The 23,565-nt window shown below is 44.5% G+C and overlaps 1 protein-coding gene across 4 annotated transcripts in view; it reads left to right on the top strand.

The window, feature by feature from the left end:
- The window catches only part of SMYD3 (SET and MYND domain containing 3), a 675,859-nt gene that overhangs the window by 498,911 nt on the left and 153,383 nt on the right, over window positions 1–23,565 (top strand). For 3 of the 4 annotated variants that reach the window (XM_045453199.1, XM_045453200.1, XM_045453201.1), the window contains one exon: window positions 23,082–23,149. In XM_045453199.1, coding sequence (XP_045309155.1) covers window positions 23,082–23,149 — 68 coding nt within the window. Of the gene's footprint in view, window positions 1–14,136; window positions 14,175–14,327; window positions 14,330–23,081; window positions 23,150–23,565 lie in introns of those variants that run through there. The other variant, XM_045453202.1, reaches the window with a different exon arrangement.

Genomic DNA, 23,565 nt, shown 5'->3' with positions numbered 1-23,565 from the left:
CTTGATAGTGTGCTGTCGGAACGGTGTTTTGTGGCCTTCAGCCCTCTGAAGGTGCCTTCGGATTTAACTTTCCCTGCTTTGGAGCCTGAGGATCAGAAAAACCTGGATTCGGAATCTGACACCACCGGCAGGCCCCTCTGAGCCTGTCTCCTCATCTACAAAATGAAGGTGATAGTAACTCCTCCCAACTTTTGTAGAGATGAGGGAATGTGTGAAAACACCTCATTTGGTCCCTGGTTCACTGTAGCTGTTAAAAAAACGTTGGTTTCCCTTCTCTTCCTAAAGTCTCTGTAATAATTACATGCAGAGTTCCTACCTTGGCTGTTATGGGCCCTAACGTTAGACTGGCATTTTCTCGCAGGGGTACTGTCCTTCTTACCCACAAACACAATTCTACATTTTGGAATGAAATTAAGTTTGAAGTAAAGATCTCCCTCATTACTTCCTAAGGCTTGAGAGGGAAAGTAATTAGCCGAGGGTAAGTTACGGCTTTTCCAGGTCTCCTGCTTTGAAGCAGGCTAACTAACGAGTAAGCTGGTGAGGGTCTTTGGGAAGAGGTAGACAAAAGGTGAGGGAAGCTGCTGGATTGGGCTGAAGTGTGTGGAGGAGACTCTACTCGTAGCACAGAAACATTTTGCTTGAAGTCGGGTTTGTGTCTACTCAAACATAGTAGCGATATATGCGAGCAGAGGAGGGCGTCCTCTAGCCCAAGCATGTATCAGAAATGCAGCAACCCTGGGAAAGATGCAGAGTGTAAAAGGAAGAGTTTAGTTATTTGCGGTGCAATGTAGTTCACGTTTGAAAGGAAAAGCCCAAAGAAAAGTTGAATCTAAGGAGTGAGGACTGGCTGCTTTAATCCTTTCCCAGGGTCTTTGCCAAGAGAAGCAAGAGAAACAGAAGAGAGCGAGCCGGAGGGCAGGGGGGTGGGGTGATGGGAAAGGGGAAGGAGGAAGACTCGGTTGTGGAAACAAATGAAGGGAAGGATGATGGGTGGGCTTTATTTGTATTTTTATTACATCTACTGCATCAGAATCATGGCTTTTTCCCTGCCTGCCTTCTTTCCTTCCTTTTTCATTTTTGGGAGCTAAATATTCAGGTCTGAATTATGACCATGATAAAAGGATGAAGTCAAGTCAAAGTGAGATGAACTTATGTGAATAATACTCACTTTCATGGGGAAACTTGTCTGTCGTTGGCAGTCTTTTCTTTACCTTTGGATTCAGTGCCTTTTCATTATGTTCTGCACCCAGTTCTTTTGAAAGTGATTGGCCAACGCTGCAGATAAACACATACTCATTTGGTTTGGTCTAATTTGTCTTCCCTGAATCTTCACCATCAGTGTTATCCTGAGAATTAGTTTCTATTTCAGTAAAATGCAAAAGAGACTAATAGCATACTGGGATGGTGATCATTTTTCTAGGGGGTTGTTTCTGCCGAAGAGCTGACATCAATATGGTGAAAAAGTGACAAGCAGGGTGGCTTGACTGCCTTACAATGGATACGCGACGTTCAAGTGGGACCCAGTGAGAGACAAATCATTGTCTAACAAAATGTAATTATCATGGCACTGAGAGCTTGATATAGCTGGGCAGCGATGGGACATCAAAAGTCAGTTCTTGCCCCATCCCTAAATCCTTCCCAGGTGTACCAGAACAGACTCATCTGAAGAGGGGATAGCAAAGAAGATGAAGTGGGGGGGGGGGTGCCTGTGAGCCACAGTGGTGCATAGGAACTCAGAAGTGAGCAGGCAGAATTAATACCCTCGGAAATTCCACTCTGTAGAGTTTCTTGCAGGCAGACGTGTCACAGTTGCCCTTTTGTCCTCTTAACTCATCTCGACGCAGATGACCTGTGTTGTCAGTTTTTCTACCGATCTGTCCACTGCAAGCCTGAGGGGCCAACATTTTGTGGATGGATGTCTCAGATGCATCTGAACATGTTCTGGGCTCGGAGGAGAAGGCCATGATGAGTCAGTTATATTTTCTTCCTCAAGTCTATCCAAAAAAATATTTATGGAGGGCCTACTACATGCCAGACACATTAGCAGGTGCAAGTGTAGAAAATACCATGATTTATTTATGTAGCCTCCTGATAATGAACATTTGGGTCATTTGCGGTGTTTTGTGTTAACAAACAGTGTTGCTGTGGACATTCTCTTGTGTGCCTCCCAGAGCTCATTTGCAAGAGGTTCTCTTAGATAGTGAAAACGAATGAACTATAGCTACATGCATCAACATATGTGAATCTTACGAACATAATGTTGAGCTAAAAAGCAAAAACAAACACAAAAAATTTGCAAAATAATAAATGTGATATGATTCCGTTTATAAGAAACCAAAAGCATGCAAAACTAAACAATATGTTGTTTAGGGATACATGCATATGGGATAAGACTTTATAAAAACAAGTGAATAAGAAACACAGAATTAAGATAGCGATTACTTCCGGAAGATGAGGAAGGAATGAGGTGGGCGGGAGCATGAGGGATATTGTCTTGTTCTACCAATACTCGAAGGTGTGGGTGATCCTGTTTATTCATTGGGTACTAGGTAAATGGAACCTTGATGTACATTATAAATACTTCCATGTATAATATACTGGTTTTCCCCACTATCTGAAAGTAGAGCGTTTTTTTTTTTGTTTTTTTTTTTTTTTTTTCAACGTTTATTTATTTTTGGGACAGAGAGAGACAGAGCATGAACGGGGGAGGGGCAGAGAGAGAGGGAGACACAGAATCGGAAACAGGCTCCAGGCTCTGAGCCATCCGCCCAGAGCCCGACGCGGGGCTCGAACTCCCGGACCGCGAGATCGTGACCTGGCTGAAGTCGGATGCTTAACCGACTGCGCCACCCAGGCGCCCCAGTAGAGCGTTTTTTAATGAAATCTTTACTAATCCGAAATGGTGTAAAACGGAGAAGCAATTATCGTTAATTTATATGGAAAAAAATTTGAGCATTCTCTGAGCCAAAAAACACCCTCTCGGGCTTTTCTGATATCTTAAGACACATCTTGCTAATAAATGCACAAAATAAATGTTACACACACACACACACACACACACACACACACACACACACACAGAAAGATGCTCCCAGACAGCCCATCCTGGTGGTGGGATGCTGAGTGTAGTGAGCTCCCAGGGAGGGAGATGGGCGGGTGCTGTCTCAGCTGGGGGCCCGGGTGGGGTGTGGGGGGCTTGTAACGGCTCCCTGAAAAATAAACACCCGACCCCTATTTTCGCTTTTTGCCTTTTTCGGTGAAAGTGGAGATCTTCTTCAGATTTCTTCTGGTTACTGAAAACAGACACTAATTTTAACGTAGGTCTTTTGTAAAAGCAAAGTGGTGTAATGTGAAATTTCAAAAAGCAGAGTATACGTGTGCTTATACATTTACATATTATGTATTGATATTAAGCATTATATTTATATCGTGTAAATATATATTTAAGTTTTCATTTAAAACATTTTTAAGTTTATTTATTTTGGGGGGGTGGGGGAAGAACACGTAAGCAGAGGGACATAAGAGGGACAGAGACAGAGGAGGACAGAGGATCTGAAGCAGGCTCTGTGCTGATAAGAGTGAATCGTGAGATCATGACCTGAGCTGAAGTTGGATGCTTAACTGACTGAGCCACCCAGGCACCCCCATTTGAAATACTTTTTAAAGGGAGATACAGATCATGACCTCAGGAATTTATGGTTTGTTGGAAAAGAAAAGACATAGAAGCAAATAAATGCCATAAAGTGCTTATGAGGTGTGATGTGTGGTGTTCAGCTGCTTACAGTGTAGCCGTAGAGATTCACTTTTACATAATTAGCTTCAGTTTGGAGTAGAATGTGGTAAATGCTGTAGCTAACATGTGCATAAAGTACCACGAGAGTGTAGAGAAGTAAAATTCATAGGGTGTAGGAAAGCTTCCTGAAGGAGGTGTCATTTCAGTTGTTTCGTGAGGGACGAACAGAATTATGAGCAGTGTAGACAGTGATCAAGGTATTTAAAAATATTTTAATGCTTATTTATTTTTGAGAGACAGAGTGCAAGTAAGGGAGGGGCAGTGAGGGAGGGAGACACAGAATCCGAAGCAGGCTCCAGCCTCCGAACTGTCAGCACAGAGCCCAAGGTGGGGCTCACACCCACAAACATTGAGATCATGACCTGAGGGGAAGTCAGACGCTTAACTGACTGAGCCACGTAGGTGCTCCTCAAAGTAGTTTTTACATAGGAAGCATATGGACAGAGCTATAAAACGGAGTACAGGGCATGACAGAGGAATGGCAAAGAAGCCAGTGTAATGGAAACACACAGCGAGCGTTGGGTGTGGTGGAAAGGTAGTTCAAGGGCACATTGTGGAGGACCTTTGATGTCCTGCTGAAGAATTTTGTCTTTATGCTGCGGCCACAGGGTAGATCTCATATCTCTCTTTTCTGGTGGCAGTTTAAAGAGTGGATTGACGAAAGACCGTGGGGTGGGCAGGCAGAGAGCCTACCTTGGAAAATTGCAAGCAAGAAATCATGAAGGTCCAAGACAGGTGACGGTGACAGAAATGAATAGAAAGGAGGGAATGTGAGAATGACACAGAGCCATGACCTGATGGGCAAGTGAGCTCGGAAGGATCTTCCGCTTTCTTTACCTTGTCGTGTGGCCTTGGTTCCACACTGACTCCCATGTCTGTCTCATGTCCATCTGTGTCCTTGATTTATGTAATTGCCATGTAGCAAGCAACTCAGGAAGGGAGGTTTTGTTTTTGTTTTTGTTTTTGTTTGTTTATTTTATTTATTTTGAGAGAGAGGGACAGAGAGAATCGCAAGCAGGCTCTGAACTGTCAGTGAGGAGCCCGACCTGGGGCTTGATCCCACGAACCGGGAGATCACGACCTGAGCCGAAATCAAGAGTCAGACATTTAATCTACTGAGCCACCCAGGCACCCCAGGAAAGGGCTTGCCAACTGCATTTTAGCTGCCATTTTTTTAAGCACTTGTCTGGTAAAGATGAGCAGTGTTTGACCACTACAGATATTTATACTATGTTTATGCTGGGGCCAATGACGGGGAGAGGAAAGAGAGAAATATATTTTTCCTTATTACACCATTGATCCCTCAGGACGCTGACTGCTTATCTGTGGTTTAATCACAGCAATGAGTTAGTGTGGAAAGGTGCCTGTTATGCACACATCAGTTTCTTTTCACATAAAAGTTTTACATTCATTAGCTATTTTATTTCTGATTATTCAAGGTGAAAAGGATTATTGGGCTCAAAAAGTTAAACAGGAAGTGCTTTTTTTTATTTCAACAAAAATCATTATTGAAAATCTTTCTAAAGCTCTATTGTGCTTTTAAGGTACAATTTGCTAAACACGTTTTAACCTTTTTTAAAAAAAGGTTTTCGTAATGTTTAAATGTTTAGAAAACATTTTTTAAAAATGTTTATTCTTGAGAGATAAAGAGAGAGACAGAGTACGAGCAGGGGAGGGGCAGAGAGAGGGAGGGAGACACAGAATCCGAAGCAGCCTCCAGGCTCCGAGCTGTCAGCGCAGAGCCTGACGTGGGGCTCGAACCCACGAACCGTGAGATCATCACCTGAGCCGAAGTCGGATGCTTAACCGACTGAGCCAACCAGGTGCCCCAACTAAACACATTTTAATCTTACTTGGTGTTAAACTTCTGGGCTTCGTTTGTGATATATAATACTATGGTTGAAGAACGGACAAAGAGCTAATCACAGAATGTGCTTTGGGAAAGTACAAGCAGTTTTTGTTACTGCTGCCATTCATTCTTCGGCTTTGAACCCTATATGTAAGCTTGTTATCTTGAGATTTGCTGCTTTTGCTTATTCTGTTCAGAGTAATATCCTGGAAAATATTGTTAGTTAATTTAAAGATTTCTCATAGTTGGAGTCCAGTCTGTCCATGTGCAGACAATGTAGTGAGTGAGTTCCCAATGTGGTAAATAAATTTAAATGTGGAAGAAAAGAAGAATATCATCTTGCCTCATTTCTTTCTCCGGAATACACTGATAATAGTTTATATTATGACCAAAGAGGTCTAACTATCTTCCTCTTTGGGGAAATAACAACACTTTACCCAGAGGTATGTATTTTTATCACTTTCTGGGATGTTTTGGGGATTTCGTGATTATATGCCTATGGAGTTCCTTTGTTTTAGATTCTTGCAGCCTTCTGCTCAGCCTCTAATTGCTACCTGCCCCATCTGATGACTACCTTTCCATTTGGAATCTAGTGCCTTATGAAAACTAAAGATACTTTTAGTACCTTCGTCTTGATACAGCATCTAGGTATGCACTGACCCCTGAATAAGGAAGGGCAGTGGGATGTGTTCAAAGGCTTTTCTTGGGCCAGGACACTCTATGTGCTGTTGAGGACATTTGGAGAGTTGAGGCTCACCATTTGAGAAAGTGTTTTTACAATTCTCTGCTGCAGTGCGTAACCAGTGCCGTGTCTCCTTTAGCTTAGTTAAAACCTGGAGTGTTTACACCATCCTGCAAAACCTGTTGTTGGCACGTGTCAACTTTTGGTGTCTATTGGGCCCAGAATTCTAGCTGTGCTAGGAGCAGGAGGGCACCTTGCCTTAGTCACTAACAGGAGCTTCTCTGCAGCTAATATCGCAGTCTTGTCCATAGTTTGATTAGGACGATGGTGATAGCGATCCCCATCACCAGCTCCCTCCCCATTTATCTCTAAGCTGCCGCTTCAGCTTCATTCATTTGCTTGGGAAAATCAGCTTTCTGATTCATTGGGCTGAACTGGGTCACGAGACTGCCATGTGACATCATTGTGTCTTTTCAATTCTTGTCAATCTCTTTTTCTTCATGATAATCTAAATACATACTGATGGTCAGTAATTCTCACTCCTGTGAGTCTCTGTAACTTTTTTGTTGTCAACTCATTGTTCTCTTAAGCCTCTTCTTGTTGTGCCTTGTTTCCTTCGGTTTCATTTTTTCTCCACTTCTCAAGGTGATTGGGAAATGGAGAAAAAATGCATCTCACTTCTTTTAGGCTTACCTTTTATAGATAATGCTCTGGTTTCTTTTTCTCCTCCAAATAGGCTTTCCCATAATAATCTTTTCTTAGGAGCATTTCTATTATTTTCTTTAAAACCAACATTTCTTTTCTCCCCATTGATAACTTACTAAAGTTTTTTCAGAAACAGATTAATTCTTGTTTGGACTGTTACGTTCTTCATTGTCTCCGAATTCAAAGTTGGAGACTTCACATGTGCAAATTCAGTTATGCTTCCTGTAATTATCAAACCCTGATTCCTTTAGCAGATATGTTCTATTTTGCATGTAGATGTTGGGGGAACAAAAGAAGACTGGAGTGAAAGAATCACTTGGAGTTTCATTTTTTTATTTGAGTAACTAATTAAATCTGCGTACAACCCAAGAGAAGGAAAACTTGTCTCTTTTATTTGTGATGGTGAGCAGTAGTATAACTGTTGAGTCTCACAAGTTAGGAAGTTCAGGTGTTTTTTTCTTCATGGAGGCAATACCGGGAACAGTCATTATGAAGGACAGTGCACAGGAAGTGGGGAGTTTTCATGACCAGACCAGCATTGCTATGATTTTTCTATAGTCATGAAAAAGTATTTTTTTAAACAATCTGAAAAGGAGCATCTTAGTGGCTTAGTCATTTGAGCATCTGACTCTTGATTTCAGCTCAGTTCATTATCCCAGGGTAGTAGGATTGAGCCCCACGCTCTGTGCTGGGCATGTAGCCTGCTTAAAATTCTCTCTCTTCCTCTCCCTCGGCCCCTCTCTCCTGCTCATGCTGTCTCTCTCTCTCCCTCTCTCTTTCTCTCGCTCTCTCTCTCAAAAAAAAATCTGAAGAGTGTTTTTGCATCATGGAAAAATGATCACTGAGTGAACACGTCACTCTCAGATCTTTGTCTAGTCAAGGAATGCAGTGGACTCTTGACCACCAAGGACTCTGGCTGGTGTTTTAGGGGAGTGTCCCCTTCTTGGAATAGAAGGTAATAAATGTGATGCAGAAAACTTGTGCCCCGTGTTTGTTTGATTGCCGTATAGTTTCTTGGTATGTCTTTACAGATCTCTCTTCCATTCCCTTATATGTTAGATCGTCTCAAGGCCAGTGCTCCCTGTGAAAAGTAGCCAACTCAGGTTCCAGAGCATTCAGTACCTGTCTGTATGGTTTGTCACTGGCTTTGAAATCCATCTGTCACGTCTCTACCCAAACTATCCTGCTAAGTGCTTTCACTTGGATAATTAGAGAGAGCTGTGTGGTAGGTGGAAAAAGAAATGTGAACGTGGGCTTTAAAGTAACTAATTTAAATTCCGTTCCAAGGGAAATTGCACTGCTTAACTCAGGATTGAAAGAAGATGCTGGGAACACATGTGCATTAAGTCACCTCCCGCATGCAGCCAAATTTGGCAAGGCCATTAGCTTGGCATAAGCAACGTAACATTAGAGCAAGGTTGTAGTTTGGGTTTGGAGTGACTTACGATTGTCTGCTTTCTGACAGCCGACTCAGAGGACGCTGAAGGGGAGAACTGGAAGCGGTGAGGGTGAGTTTGGGCGATACCAGGGGTCGAGGAGAGCAGCCCAGTCTGTATAGTGGGAGAAGCTCGGAGAGACAGGGGGCTGGTCGGGAGCTCGGAGTCTGATGTGGCTGTGGTGACGCAGACGTCCTGCACTCAGGTGTCAGTTACGCAGAGCGTGGCTTATGTTCTGTCAAAACATGGAGGTAGACACAGTCATACCGGGTTTCATGAATCCCAAAGTGTGTATTTTTTTCACAATTTTATATTCCTGGAGTTGGAATCCATTGCATAGCCGATAGCCTGACGTAGTTTGCTAATGCTTTTTCTTAGCGAAACACAATAAAATGGTGCCTCTGACTGTTTCTCTAGTGCATCTTCCAGGCGATGGACGTTGGTAATGACACTCTCGCTGCTCTTTACCAAGCGTCCTATCAGGGCCTGCGTGCATTGGCATCTCACTGAATTCTCCCAGCTTTTCTGCTTCATAGCTTTCTGGTAAATTCTCGTTCCTTATTTCTGGTTCTTCCTAATCAAAATTAACTGGCCCGTAATGTAGAAATGCAGACGCATGTGTAACTTAGCACGTTGCACCCCACATAAAAGTCCTCCCTGATGCCTTTAAACGTGGCCGAGTGGGACTGCAGAAGGCATTTGGTGAACAATGAGAGAAAACAACTTATTTGGGGGGTGGGATGGGAGGAGGGATTCTTTTCAGTTCTCTCTGATCGCTCCGTGTGTGACTACCTGTAAACCCCGTGACGTTCACGTGCCACAGCGTCGGGGTCTCATTGTCTCTTTATTCCTTTTTAGCCACTTGCTTGTGGGTCGCTGATCTATCTTTCCCGCCTGCCCCGGGAGAGAATACCCCTCCTTTGTGGCACTAATTTGGTAATGGTGGCTGGCCGCAGTCAGACAGCGGGAGAGTGGAAAATTCCAAGGCCATCCATCTTCCTGCACGTCTCCAGCTGGCCTCGGGAATCGCCATCAGGGCCTCGTGCAGGCAATCGGGGTGCGGGCGGCCAGCGTGCCCCCCAGGGCCACGGACGAGCAGCAGAATCCTGCGCTCCTGAATTGATCTGACAGTTTAGAGGGCCTCCCCGTGTTCCCGCAGCCTGCTTCTTGACAGGTCGACTTACAGAGAAATATGGCCAATAGGAAAACAATCTTGGCCGAGAAAGGCTAAAATTTGTCTGAATTAGAGAAAAACGTGACATTTTTTTCCTCATTTCACTAGGCAAACTGGTGGAAGGGGTGGTCTTTCCTCCTTCCTTCCCAGCGCCTAGACTCTGCAGGCTACTTAAACGGGCCCTGGAGAAATGAACGCATAGAGCTCTGTTCTGAGGGCCGGGGTACGGCCCCGTTCCAGACCTCGCCTGGCGCTCCCCCCCTTCTCCCGGCCTGGCCTGACGTGTAGAATTCCTCCAGGGCAGGGCGGAGTGCTCTGCTGCAAGGGTTATTTTGACCGAACGAATTTCACTGCTGGGTGAGAGCAGGTGAAGACAGAGCCCTGGAACAAAGAGCGTGTTGATTTCCCTTCGCCCTCCCTTCCTCATCCTGAAGTGAGGACTGTTCTCGGAGCTCCCTCGTGAGGAGGCTGGAGACCCCGAGATGCCATGAACCAGAAGTGCTTCAGGATGAGCGCACGGGAGGGCCAGGCGGGGCGGGTGCCCTCGGGGGGCTTCCCCTCGTTGGAAAGGGTGGGTCCTGTGGCGTGACTTCTAGGGCTTCAGCAGGGAAGGAAAGGTCTGAGGGCCGTGGGTCCGGGCGCCCCTGACACCCGGTCCAGACGGTGCTCCCCACCAGGTGCCCCCAACCTGCCCTGGCTCTTCACAGAAAGAGGTGCATCATGGCTTTTGAGGCACTACTGTCTTCAACATCACTCTGCCTGTTCCCTCCTCTCCACTTCCAGTGACGTGGAATAAGAACAGGACACGTTTTGTTTTTTAATCTTCATTTATTTTGGGGAGAGAAAGAGAGCCTGAGCGGGGGAAGGGCAGAGAGAGGGGGAGAAACAGAATCCCAAGCAGGCTCCAGGCTCTGAGCTGTTGACACAGAGCCCCACTTGAGGCTCGAACTCACAGAGTGTGAGATTATGACCTGAGCCGAAGTCGGACGCCTAACCGACGGAGCCACGCACGCACCCCAGAACAGGACACATTTTAGACGTTTGTAAGATTTTCTTAAACCAAGGAGCGCAGCAGACATTTTGTTCCACAAGCCGTGGCCAAACCCGGTGTCTCTATTCCTTTTACTTCTCACTGTTTACTTTTGTAACGTCTGCTATTATCAGATGTCACCACCTTCAACTTTTGGGAGCCAGCCACCTTCAACTTTTGGGAGCCATAATCTATATGGGTAAGTTTATGCCAACTTTCTTTGATCTAAGGAAAACATTTTCCAGGATATGTAATTAGGTTGACATTTCCCCACTGTGTCACATAAGGAGTAAGAAGTTTGGGTTATCCTTGCGATTCCAGATTGCAAGTACCTCGTTTGGCGTCCCCTCTTCAAGGAGCCTTCCCTGACTGGTCCCGGCTGAGCTACCGACCCCTGTGCTGGGCTCTGGTGCAGTTTGCACGTGATTTATCGCCTCGTGCCTCTGACTGCCCTGCTGGCGTCAGAGTCCCTGAGGGCAGGGTTCGGTTTGTACTGACACCTTCCTGTAGCCCCAGAATCCGGTCTGTGTAGGTCACTGAGTGAGTGCTTGTTGTAGGGAGGAATGGAGAAGGGGAGAGAGAGGAAGGAGGGAAAGAGAACAAGAAGAGATTTCTCTTTCTGCTGCAGAATAGCGATTGCCTTGGTTTGTTAACAGTGCTATAGAGACGTCACAAAGGCTCACAAAGTCACTGGTATTGAACGTACTCTGTCTGCAGCCGTTTACTGAGCAAAGATACTTTGAGCACACTCAGCGTGTCAGGCCAGTGTGAGTCCAGGTGGTGGGGGAAAGTAATGAAACAGAATTCCGACCCTCTGGGAACTCGAATGCGAAGAAAGGGCTGTTCATACGGTGCAGGGTGTGGGAGTGGATTCGTGGGCAAGCTCAGGAGCACAGGCCGCAGAGCCTCCCTCCCCCGGCGAGTCGGAAGGCCTCCCCCAAGAGGAGGGTTTTGAGCTGGGCCTCAGAGGGTCATGGGAATTCAGTAGATGAAGACAGGTGGGGGACATCGAGGCACAGGGGCTGGCCTGCCCTGCAGAGACACGAGGTGGGAAGAGCGAAAAGTGCAGAGGACAGCACGAGCAGGCAAGAGAAGAGACGAAAACGAGAAGATTAGGTCGGGACCAGATCCAAACTCAGCGGTCAGCCTCCACCTAGGTCAGGGCTTGCCTGTGGTTTCTTTTTTTTTTTTTTAATTTTTTTTTTTCAACGTTTATTTATTTTTGGGACAGAGAGAGACAGAGCATGAACGGGGGAGGGGCAGAGAGAGAGGGAGACACAGAATCTGAAACAGGCTCCAGGCTCTGAGCCATCAGCCCAGAGCCCGACGCGGGGCTCGAACTCACGGATCGCGAGATCGTGACCTGGCTGAAGTTGGACGCTTAACCGACTGTGCCACGCAGGCGCCCCTTGCCTGTGTTTTTTAAAACCCGTGCTTTTCTTTTGCTCTTACTCGGGAGCCCCACGAACTAGTTAATAAGAGTTTGTCAGGGCACCTGGGTGGCTCAGTCGGGTAAGCATCTGACTTCGGCTCAGGTCATGATCTCACAGTTTGCAAGTTCGAGCCCTGCATCGGGATTGCTGCTGTCAGTGCAGAGCCTGCTTTGGATCGTCTGTCTCCCTCTTTCTCTGCCCCTACCGCACTTGTGTGCACTCGCTCTCTCTCTCAAAAATAAATAAACATAAAAAAAATACTCACCAAAAAAGAGTTTGTCAAACTTTACTTTCTGCGGCGGATATTAAAAAAGAAAAGATGCATTGAATCTGCTTTTCCAAATTCCCTCCTCTCCATGTTCTAATGAACTCTGAACAGGGGGAGGCGTCCTCCCTTAGGAATCTCTGTAGGTCACCCCCGAAATGGCGCAGGGGCGGTGTGACGGTGTTTTCTCCAGCAGCTGGCTCAGGAATCTAGTCCGGAGAGAGGCTGGGGAGAGTGCCATCTGTGTATTGACTGTGCTGCCCAAAGAGGCGGACAGTCAACTAGAAATCCCACCCGTTTGTTTTGTGCGCCTGGCTGGCTGTAAGAGTGGCTGGAAGGAAGCAAGGGGGTGTGCTGATTATGAGCTACCTCTAGAGAAATGGGGGCTGGGAGGTGGGACTGAAGCCACGATTCACGTTCTGCTTTCCTTTTGTGTTCCTGAGAACAGAGGAGTCCCCCTGGGGGATCATAAGTGGGGCCGTCTGACCTCAGAGGCTAATTTCTTGTAGAGTCTGCCCTGCATAGAGTTGTGACCATTGTCCGGCCCGTGTCCATCCTTCCCTGTCTCCTGCCCGTGTGTGCACCGTCAGGGATTGGGTGTGCGTGGGCCACCCCAGAAGGACTGACCCACTGAGGTGCCCCCTTGTCTGCTGCCACTGCCGGCCGGAAACAGGCCTGGGTACCAGCCCCCCAGACACCCCGTGCCCATGCGGCTTGTAGATGAGTCACGCACACTTCGTGCGACGTGACGTACGTGCTCCTGGGGCTGCGCTCCCTGAGATGTCAGGTATGACTAGGGTGACAAACCCTTGCCGGGCACAACTGCTCCTGGGGAGAGTACCTGCCTTAATTTGTGTGTAGCGTAACCTCAGCTGACACTAGAACTTATCTTTCGCTGGTTCGTGTTCAGTTTTCTCTTCCACATGGAACGTGTTTCCTGTAGTTTTTTTTCTCCATTAACTTGAGGGAAACACAGATGATTTGAGCCGCCCTCTGCCGTGTCCTGTTCAGCCTTCGTCAGGTGGTTTACCCAGCATACTTCGCTTAGCATTTTAGCACTAGAACTAACAAAAATTACAGTGGAGAGTGCTGGCACGCCTGGGGGTAGGTTTTTGCTTCAATTACGTGGAAAGAGAATAACAAAACTAGATTATCACGTAAGAGAACGTTTTCAGAGACTCAAGCTGAACAGACGAATCTTTAAGTGTTATCGGGGGGGGGGGGGAAGTTGGGTTCGTTGTGATAATAAACTTTCTGGACAGGAGCGTGGCTGCACGAAATGTTTGACAGAAAGGATGCTGATGGCAGAGCTATGGAAACTATAACAATATCCTGTAATAAATTATTTAAGAGTATCAGTATTTCTGAGCCTCGGGATGCGGGAGGAAAATTAAACAATGGAAACCATGTCAAGAGCTTTCTATACTTTTATACATACTTGACAGACCTCTATTGCAAGTGCTGTTTTCACCAGCTGAGTTCTAAGGACGTAGGATGCCAGGGAATATCCTGAGGGGGAGCATGAAGAAAATGGACAAATTTGTGAATATCATTCCTGTTTTTGCTTTCTGTTCTCAAGGATCGTTGTTTAAGATATAATGGGTTCTGCTGTGAGGAAAGCCCTTAGAAATAGGAAAGTGTGGGTGGGTTTTGGAAGACCTGCCATCCAAGAGGGCTTCATTTTGTGAATCCTCGCTGACATTGGGTCGCTTGACCTCGGGAAGGATTTAAAGCAGGAAACGCAATCGTATGACTGTTCTTCCCTTGCTTACGATACTGGCCTCGATGTTGATTTTAGCTTTTGCAAGTCGTTGTTAATATTTTGTGTGTCTAGCGTGCTCTGTTTGTGACCACAGCTGGAAATCTGACCAACACCATCACAGTTGTGGGAACAGTTGTACTTGAATATAGAGGGTCTGGGACACATGTCCAAGTACGTTGTGATACAGGACGTGGTAAGAAGTGTTCTCAAGTTAGATCATTTTATTTTTTACTTGGCTTGCATTGTTTTCAAAATCTTTAATGATATTCGCATAATATAAGGGCAAATTTTTACTTTTCCCACTTAACAAGAGGCATACGTGGTTTAATTTGCTTTAAGTTAGTTTTGTTCCAGAAAGCATCATTTATAATGCTATATAAATGTTTAAGTGAATATTTTTGGTTTGGGCCTTAGCATTGTGCTTTTATAGGTTGATGTTTACCATTCTTATCTACTCTTTAGAAAACTAGCTAGGGTATTAAATTTTATAATTTTCATGGCTGTTTCTAGGTGGCGAGGTACAAGCACATTTCAAATAACACATGGGAGATGTCAATAGTTTTCATGCCATCTGCTAAAAATAAGATTATATGTTCTCCTTCTAGCATTTTCTAAATACTAGAAACATCTTGAGGTGGTTTGTAAGAATTTCTACCAGATAAAAGTCATAACGGGACACCTTGAGTCAAGTTTATAAAATTATCATTTTTATGTTCCTCCTCGCTTGCCATCATTTTTCCAACATCCTCGCTTGCTGTCTTCAGCCAGTGGTCCATTACGTTTGCAAACGGGATAGCCTATGACAGAAACCAGAGGAAACTCCGTGGGATCAGACTCCATGAGGCTGGCTGTGCAGCACAGCGATGGGCCCTGAGCACACCTGCTCACAGCCTCCATGGATGAAATGTGGAGGCTCTCCAGCTATTTCCCAACAAAGGGAAGATATATTGCACTAATGGTTTTATTGATTGATTTTTTTTTAAGTGTTTATTTATTTTGAGAGAGAGCGCGAGAGAGCGAGCAGGGAAAGGACAGAGAGAAAGAGAATCCCAAGCAGGCCCCACGATGTCAGCTTAGAGCCTGATGTGGGACTCGATCCTATGAACCATGAAATCATGACCTGAGCCAAGATCGAGAGCCGGACGCTCAACCCACTGAGCTGCCCAGATGCCCCTAGGGATTGATTTTTAAAGTCTGAAATCGAGAAGATGCCATAACGATCCTTACTGTTGTAAACCTGGAACGCTTTTGTGAATTTGGGGATTTGTGATTTTTTTGTCCTCTGAGAAGTGCTGCCTCTTCATGCCTGAGCGCACCTCCTTCCTGCGCTGGTGTGTGGACTACAGACCGCCCATTTTCAGGCCCAGGGAAAGAGTGTAAGCCAGTGACCAAAGGCAGGAGCAGGATATCAGGGAAGGCCTGGGTTGAATCATGGAAGATGGTTCAGTGTCTAACACGCAGATAGGAGGGATCGGGGGTGGGGGGGGTACAATTTTAAGTCTCTTGTGGTTTATAAGAAGACTTAAAAAAATAATTCCGTGTTTAGTAAAATGTCAGTTGCCGTGGAGGAGAAAAATGTACCCTGACTGAAACACTTAGCATGCTTCTAAAGGCAGAGAATTTATAGTGCTGGGGCAGGGGGGTGTGGTTATTTTATACAAAAACCTCTGCTTTTGGTTTTCATCTCTGCCAGCTCTCCCGCCTTCCTTTCCTTGTATGCACTGGCCCCAATAAAATAAATACAGTAAACTCTCTTTTGAAAATTTACCTTAGCCTCTCTAATTAATGAACTCTGTGTGTCAGACTTCCGTGTCCTGAACACTGTACTTACGCCTTAAATAGAGAAATTATAAAGGAGTTGCAGATGGTCTTTGAGGAAACTGCCTTATGTTTGTGTTTAGAAACTGAGTTCCCTTTTGTTATAAATGTTTTAAAATTAATATTTTTTGAAATTGAAAGCATTCTCTAGAGTAGGCTAGAAGCCAGCTATAGCTACTTGCACACAGACCAAGTTCTTTGTAGAAGTGAGTAATTAGGGCGAGGGGGTGCTGGGAAGTGGATGTCTCCTTCTGCTATGGGGTCGAATTACTCTGTTTGCAACGGGCTGTTCGTTTTCTTACGGCTGTTCAGCTTCGCCGTTAAGAGGTAATGGTATGTCGGCGATTTTCCCTAGTGTCTCAAATGCCTTCATTTATCTTCTGCTACAGTAAAAAGCTTCTAATTCAGAAAATTTAAGGAAAAATGTGAACTTTAAACATGTGTATAAGATAACTCTCTGAAGTGTTCACCTGTGTGTTGGTATGATTGCTGCAGGGGAACTTTTAATCCCAGAACACAAACGTCAGGCTCCGGACCTAGAACCTGAACCACATGACATAAGAATTTGGTTCGTAGAATGAATATATATACATATATGTATTCCAGCGTAGTTAACACACAGTATCCTATTAGCTGCAGATGTACAACATGGTGATTCAACACTTCTGTACGTTACCCAGTGTTCATCCTGAGAAGTGCATACCCTTCACCTATTTCTCTTAGCCCCCTGCCCACCTCCCCTTCTTGGTTTGTCTCTTTTTTTTCCCCTCCTTTGCTCATTTGCCTTGTTTCTTAAGCTCCAGATATGAGTGAAGTCATATGGTATTTGTCTTTCTCTGACTGATTCATTTGACTTAGCATTATTTCTCCGTGATCCATCCATGTTATTGCAAATGGCAGGATTTCGTTCTTTCAGATGGCTGAGTAATATTCCGTTATATACATACCACTGCTTCTTTATCCATTCACCAACCAGTGAACGCTTGGGCTGCTTCCATAATTTGGCTGCCATAGATAATGCTGCAATAAACATAGGGGTGCACATAGGTTTTTGAGTTAGTGTTTTCATATTCTGTGGGTATATACCCAGCAGTGGAAATACTGGATCATGTGGTCGTTCTAGTTTTAATTTTTTTGAGGAAACTCCATATTTTTTTTGAGCATACTTTTACTTTTCCACATTGGCTGCACCAGTTCACATTCCCACAAACAGCGCACAAGGTTTCCTTTCCTTTTTCTCCACATCCTCACCAACGCTTGTTTCTTGTGTTTTAATTTCAGCCATTCTGACGGGTGTGAGGTGATAGCTCATTGTAGTTTTGATTTGTATTTTCCTGCCGGTGAGTGATGCTGAGCGTCTTTTCGTGTATCTGTTTGCCACCTGTATGTCTTCTTTGGAGAAATGCCTGTTCATGTCTTCTGCCCATTTTTTAATTGGATTATTTGTTTTTTGGGTGTTGAGTTGTATCAATTCTTTGTATATTTTGGATACTAACCCTTTATCTGCTATGTCATTTGCAAATACTTCTCCCACTCAGTAGCTTGCTTTTTAGTCTTGTTGATTGTTTCCTTTACTGTGCAGAGGCTTTTTATTTTGATGTAGTCCCAATAGTTTGTTTTTGCTCTTGTTTCCCTTGCCTTAGGAGACATATCTAGAAAAATGTTGCTACAGCCAATGCCAGATAAATTACTGCCCACACTCTCTTCTAGGATTTTTATGGTGTCAGGTTTCACATTTAGGTCCTTAATCCATTTTGAACTTCTGTTTTTGTACGGTGTAAATAGGTGGTCCAGTTTCATTCTTTTGCATGTAGCTGTTCAATTTTCCCACCACCGTGTTTTGAAGAGACTGTCTTTTTCCCATTGGATATTCTTTCCTGCTTTGCTGAAGATCAAGTGACCCTATAATTGTGGATTCGTCTCTGGGTTTTCTGTTCTTTTCTGTTGCTCTATGTGTCGATTTTTGTGGCACTGCCATACTGTTTTGATAACTGCGGCTTTGTAGAATATCTTTAAATCTGGGACTGTGGATTGTGATACCTCTAGTTTTGTTCTTCTTTTTCATGATTGCTTTGGTTATTTGGGTTTTTTGTCTTAACGTACAAATTACAGGATTATTGGTTCTAATTCTCTGAAAAATGCTGTTGGAATTTTGATAGATATTGCATTAAATCTGTAGATTGCTTTGGGTAGTGTGGACATTTTAACAGTATTTGTTCTTCAGATCGATGAACATATAATAACTTTCTGTTTGTGTTGTCTTCAATTTCCTTCATCCGTGTTTTATAGTTTTCAGAGTATGTGTCTTTTATCTTTTTAAGTTTATTCCTAGGTATTTTATTCTTTTTAGTGTGATTGTAAATGGGATTGTTTTCTTAATTTGTTTCTATACACTAATAATGAAGAGAAGGTTAATGGATTTCTATATGTTGATTTTGTATCATGCAACCTTTCTGAATTCATTTATAAGTTCTAGTAGATTTTAGGTGAAATCTTTAGAGTTTTCTGTAAATAGTATTATGTCATCTGGAAATAGTGCAAGTTTACTTCTTTACCAATTTTGATGCCTTTAATCTCTTTTTCCTCTCTGTTGCTGTGGCCAGGACTTCTGTACTATGACAAATGAAAGTGGTGAGAGTAGACATCCTTGTCTTCCCCCCTATCTTAGGGGAAAGCTCTCAGTTTTTCACCATTGAGTATGATGTTAGCTGTATGTATCTCCTATATGGTCTTTATTATGTTGAAGTACATTCCTCTAAACCTACTTTGTTGAGAGTTTTTATCATGATTCATAGAACATTTAAAATTTTACTTCAGTTGTTTTTACAAAATACAGAGGCTCAGTGATTATTTGTGCTAGCTCACTAGAATTTTACTATCTAGAAAGGCTACAGTGTTATATTATGAAGGCTTCTGAATATTTCAAAAGAAATATTGTGAAGAGTATACATAGCTATATTTGATAATTATAAGATAACTTAAACATATGTTGTAATTTTATGTCAGTAAATATTTTAAAGTAATAATCCAACAGGTTTTAGAAAGAATTTTTTTAACTTAATTGCTTTTTTATTGAAATAATCCCAGTAATATGCTTTTTTTTTTTAAGTTTATTTATTTAGAGCGGGGAGGGAGGGGCAGAGAGAGAGGGAGACAGGGAGAATCCCAAGTGTGCTCTGTGCTGCCAGTACAGAGCTGACATGGGACTCCAACCTGTGAACCGTGAAATCATAACCTGAATTGAAACCAAGAGTTGGACACTTAAACAACTGAGCCATCCAGGCACCCTATAATATGCTTTTTGAAAGGCATCTTTGTGTGAAGTATTCATTCATTAGTTATTTAACCTGTGTAATTCCCCAAGAAAACAGTTTATACCAAGAAATGCTTTGAAAAGTGGTTAAACTTTTATTTCTGGACTTTATTTCCATTCTTTTATTTGAAGAATGAATTCCTTCATTCTCAGAGCACATAAGGATATACTAGCGAGTGAAATCAATATTTTTAATAAAAGTGGGAGTAGGCAGGCGTGCTTAGGCAGGTAGCTCAGTCTGTTGAGCATCTGACTCTTGATTTTGGCTCAGGTCATGATCTCAGAGTTCATGGGCTCGAGCTGTGTGTTGGGCTCCTTACTGACAGCAAGGATCCTGCTTGGGATTCTCTCTCTCTCCCTGTTTTTGCTTCTCTCTCTCTCTCTCTCTCTCTCTCTCTCACTCTCTCCCTCTCCCTCTCTCAAAATAAATAAATATTTAAAAATATATATTTAAAAACAGTGAGAGTGGGCAAAAAGTTAAACTGCTTTAGCTCAGGAACACTAGCACTCAGCGCCTCTCAGAATAATATGAATGAGGAACTTGTCTGGAATTTGTTCAGTAGAAATTTAAAATCTCGTACCTCTATTGTGGAGTGAGGCGAAATGAGAGAGGAGGGTAGCCGACTGGTACCAGTGAAGACAGGAAAAGGAAAAGAAGGGAGGAAAGTAAACAAAGGAAAAGATAGTGCAAGAGATGTGGGGACTATCATTCATTCATTCATTTTGCACAGTTATTTTGTGCCCTGTGTACCAGGCCCCTAGCATTTTTTTTTAATGTTTATTTTTGAGAGAGAGAGAAAGAGTGAGCATGAGCAGGGGAGGGGCAGAGAGAGCAGGAGACACAGAATCCGAGGCAGCCTCCAGGCTCTGAGCTGTCAGCCCAGAGCCCAGTGCAGGGCTCCAACTAATGAGCCGTGAGAGCATGACCTGAGTCGAAGTCGGACGCTTAACCTCCTGAGCCACCCGGGTGCCCCTCAGGCCCTTGGCATTTTAAGCAGAGGATCAAACAGCCCCTCTTCTGATGCGTAAGCCTGTCATCCACTGGACTAATGGAAAAGAGGATAAAACAGAAGATGAGCTAGAGTGGAGAGAGAGAACGCACAAAGGGATGTCAAGAGATTGGATGGCTAAAGACGAGAAATGGAAGGTTAACTTCTTACTCCTTGTCAGAGCACAGACATCCATCTCTCTTCTGCACCTACGGGGTACCTGTGATTTCTGGCATCTTCTCCAACCCTTGTTCTAGACAGTGACCCTCTGGGGACACACAACCATCCATCCATCAGAAAACCCTTTAGAAGCGTCTTTCACGTAAGGAACCACCAACACTGCCCTGTGTGTATTTTACACCCATAGGTATGTGTGGTGCTGAGTAAATGGGTGCACAATGACCCCGTGTGAGAAATGCCCCGAAGAGATGAGTAAGTGGCTAAGTCCGAGGGATCGGGAAGTTTCCTGGAGGAAGACACAGCAAGCTGACATTTCCCCTTATTAGCTCTTTCTTTTTAAAAATTCCATCACAGTAAACTGATTTTGGAAGAGCCTCTCATGTATGTGCTGTATGGCGCAGAAAAGATGGTTACATTTTGGTTTGATCCAAAAGTTAACAAATTAGATCTGTCTGATCTGGTTTTCCATTGGTGGATTACTTTTGGTAAAGTCCTGATTATGCTTTAAACATAAGTGTTAAAGTTCCTGTTCCCCACCCCCAAATTCATACCCATTTAATGTTTAAAGTTTCAAAAAGAAAACACAGGATCTTTTGTCCCGTCTTTCCACCCTCCATTTTATGCATAAATATGTACAGACGGTACTCTCTTGCAATTTAATGTGAAACACATGCCCTTAAAGCAATTTAACCAGTATGTGTTCAAAATATGTGCATGTGCACCAGTTTATTTCCTGATTGGAAACTGCAGTTTGATCAGATTTTTAGAGGAAACGCCAAGCCATAGGTTGCCCTACATTTCACGGAAGAGCTCTTTAGAGCAGTTGGAAGGGTCTCAAAGGACCGACCGCTTTTTCGTACATGACATCTTTCATATAAACCTGATTTAGAGAAACTCGTCGTCACTTGTGTTGCCCTTTACAGAAACTATAACAGGAAGTCAGCGTCCCTTTGTAGTCCCCGGTTCCTCTCGAGTCTACACTCTTGATGGGCTTTGCTCTGTTTTGTCCTAAATGGCCATCTCCAGCCCCGCTGGTACCCTGAACTCTGGGTGCTCGTGCATACGCAGCCTTGGCTGGGACGTGTGACGGGCCGTTTCAGACTGAGCGCAGCTGAAACAGAGCCACTGGACTCGCCCCCGGGCTCCTGCAGTCACACCTGTTTCTTTTACGGCCTTCCTCGCGTTAACGAATGGCAACTGTAATCTCATTCCGGCCCACGCTCGAACCCGATCCGTGGCTCTTGCTGTTCCCATGTAGGCTGTCCGTGAGCAAATCCTGTTAGCAGCACCACTCACAGCCCCCCGCTTCTACCACTGGCACCCCCGGCCTCCAGTCTCACGGGGCTGCTCATCTCCTCTCCTTCCGGCCTTGTCTTTCTGTAGCCCCATTCTCTACATCACAGGAGAGTGATCCTTTCCAAACAGAAATCAGATCCATTCATGCCTTGGCTCAGAAGCAACCCAGTGGCTCTCTGACTCGTTTAGAATAAAATTTAGATGTGGCTCTAAATCCATACAAGATCTAGCTGCCTCTCTGATCTCCTATCTTACCCCCTCTTCTTCCCCCTCACTCTGCTTTGCCCATGCCAGCTTTCTTGCTGTTACTCTATACCTAAGGATATTCCCACCTCAGGGCCTTTGTACTTGCTCTTTGTCCTGACACGAACCTTCACCACTCCAATATGCACATTTCATTTCCACAGCTTCTTAGGTCTCTGTTCAAATGTCACCTTATGCTAAAGAGCTTGCCTGGGCACTTTTTCCTCTGTCCCTTGGCCTTGTTTCTTCCTTAGCTTTTATTCACCTGTGACATTTTTCTATCCTTGAGTTTTTATCTGTCTCCCCCACTAGGATTTAAGCTTCATGAAGGCAGGATCTTTGTTTAATTTCTTCACTGCTCATCCCCAGCACCTGCCTGAGACAGCGATGTGTGGCCAGGATCTAGATTTTCTGATTCTAAGTCAAGGCTCTTCTCATGATTCTGGGTGGTTGTCCATAGGTTTTGAGGTTCCTTGAGCACAGTGATTCCATCTTTTATTCCTTTTGCCCCACCACCCCCGTTGGGTATAAGACCATGCTGTCTACTCTGTGAGGCATCCCGCATGCCTAGGAAATGCTATGGCTTGATGGAAGGACTTTCTGAGCGCATTGTGGCCCGTCCGCTCAGATCACAGGCTCTCTCGGGGTGTACTTCCCTCTTTGTAGGAGAAAGACAGGCTGCTGTTACTCATCAGATACACAGTATCTGGAAACTGCAGGCGGTTTGAGGAAAAAAATCCAATGTGGTAGGAGTCTGGTTCTCAGTAAATAGATTATGTGTATTCTGCAATTTGAACCTTTCATGTAACTGTGTGTAACTTCGGGGGAGAGGATTAGACTGAAGTTAATAGGCCCTGTGCTGGTTTAAGCCTGAATTTTTGTGCAGGTTGTTGATATTTCTGCACTTACCCACCTGACGTTCCTGTGGAAAGTGTGTTCCAGGTACATTCTTTTGCAAGTGAAAGAACATCCACGTTTGGCTTGGATCTTTCCAAAGCAGCTACTAAAAGCATTAAACTCCTGCATCTTGTTTTGGAAACTTCTGTTCTCTCACCTGCCACTTTCCTTAGGTGACTCTGGTAATCCTGGTGGTGTTCCCCCTTGTTTTTGCAGGTGATCTGCAACTCCTTCACCGTCTGTAATGCGGAGATGCAGGAAGTTGGCGTTGGCCTATATCCGAGGTAAGGCGAACGGTATCTCCCTTACTCCTTTACTGGGAGGAGCGACCGTAATTCCCGCCAGCTCCCCAGCCCTGCGGAAGGTGTTAGAAAGGCTATCACTGCGGCGGGTTCAAGAGCAACGCTTGAAACCTGATGATAAACGATAAGAAAATGGAGGATGTGAACTTTACAGGGAAGAATTGTATGACCCCGTTTTATATGCTGTGGCGTCAACAAAGAGCTTTAGGCAGAGCTCAGACCTAAATTCTTGCCCTCAGGAACCTGAGAAGTTGGGGGTTGTGGCTGCTGACAAACGACAGCCCGGGATTTGGTCCCTGCCCGGGTCTGAGGCCGCAGCCCCCTGGGCGGAAGCGCACAGATCTCACTCCGCAAGCGCAGTCCCGCCTCGCTTCCGTTTGTTTGCATGCTGGGAAGGT

This window comes from Leopardus geoffroyi, chromosome C3, assembly GCF_018350155.1.
Source record: "Leopardus geoffroyi isolate Oge1 chromosome C3, O.geoffroyi_Oge1_pat1.0, whole genome shotgun sequence".
Taxonomy (NCBI): domain Eukaryota; kingdom Metazoa; phylum Chordata; class Mammalia; order Carnivora; family Felidae; genus Leopardus; species Leopardus geoffroyi.
Note: the sequence above shows the minus strand (reverse complement) of the source record. Positions and strands in the feature narration are given on the sequence as shown.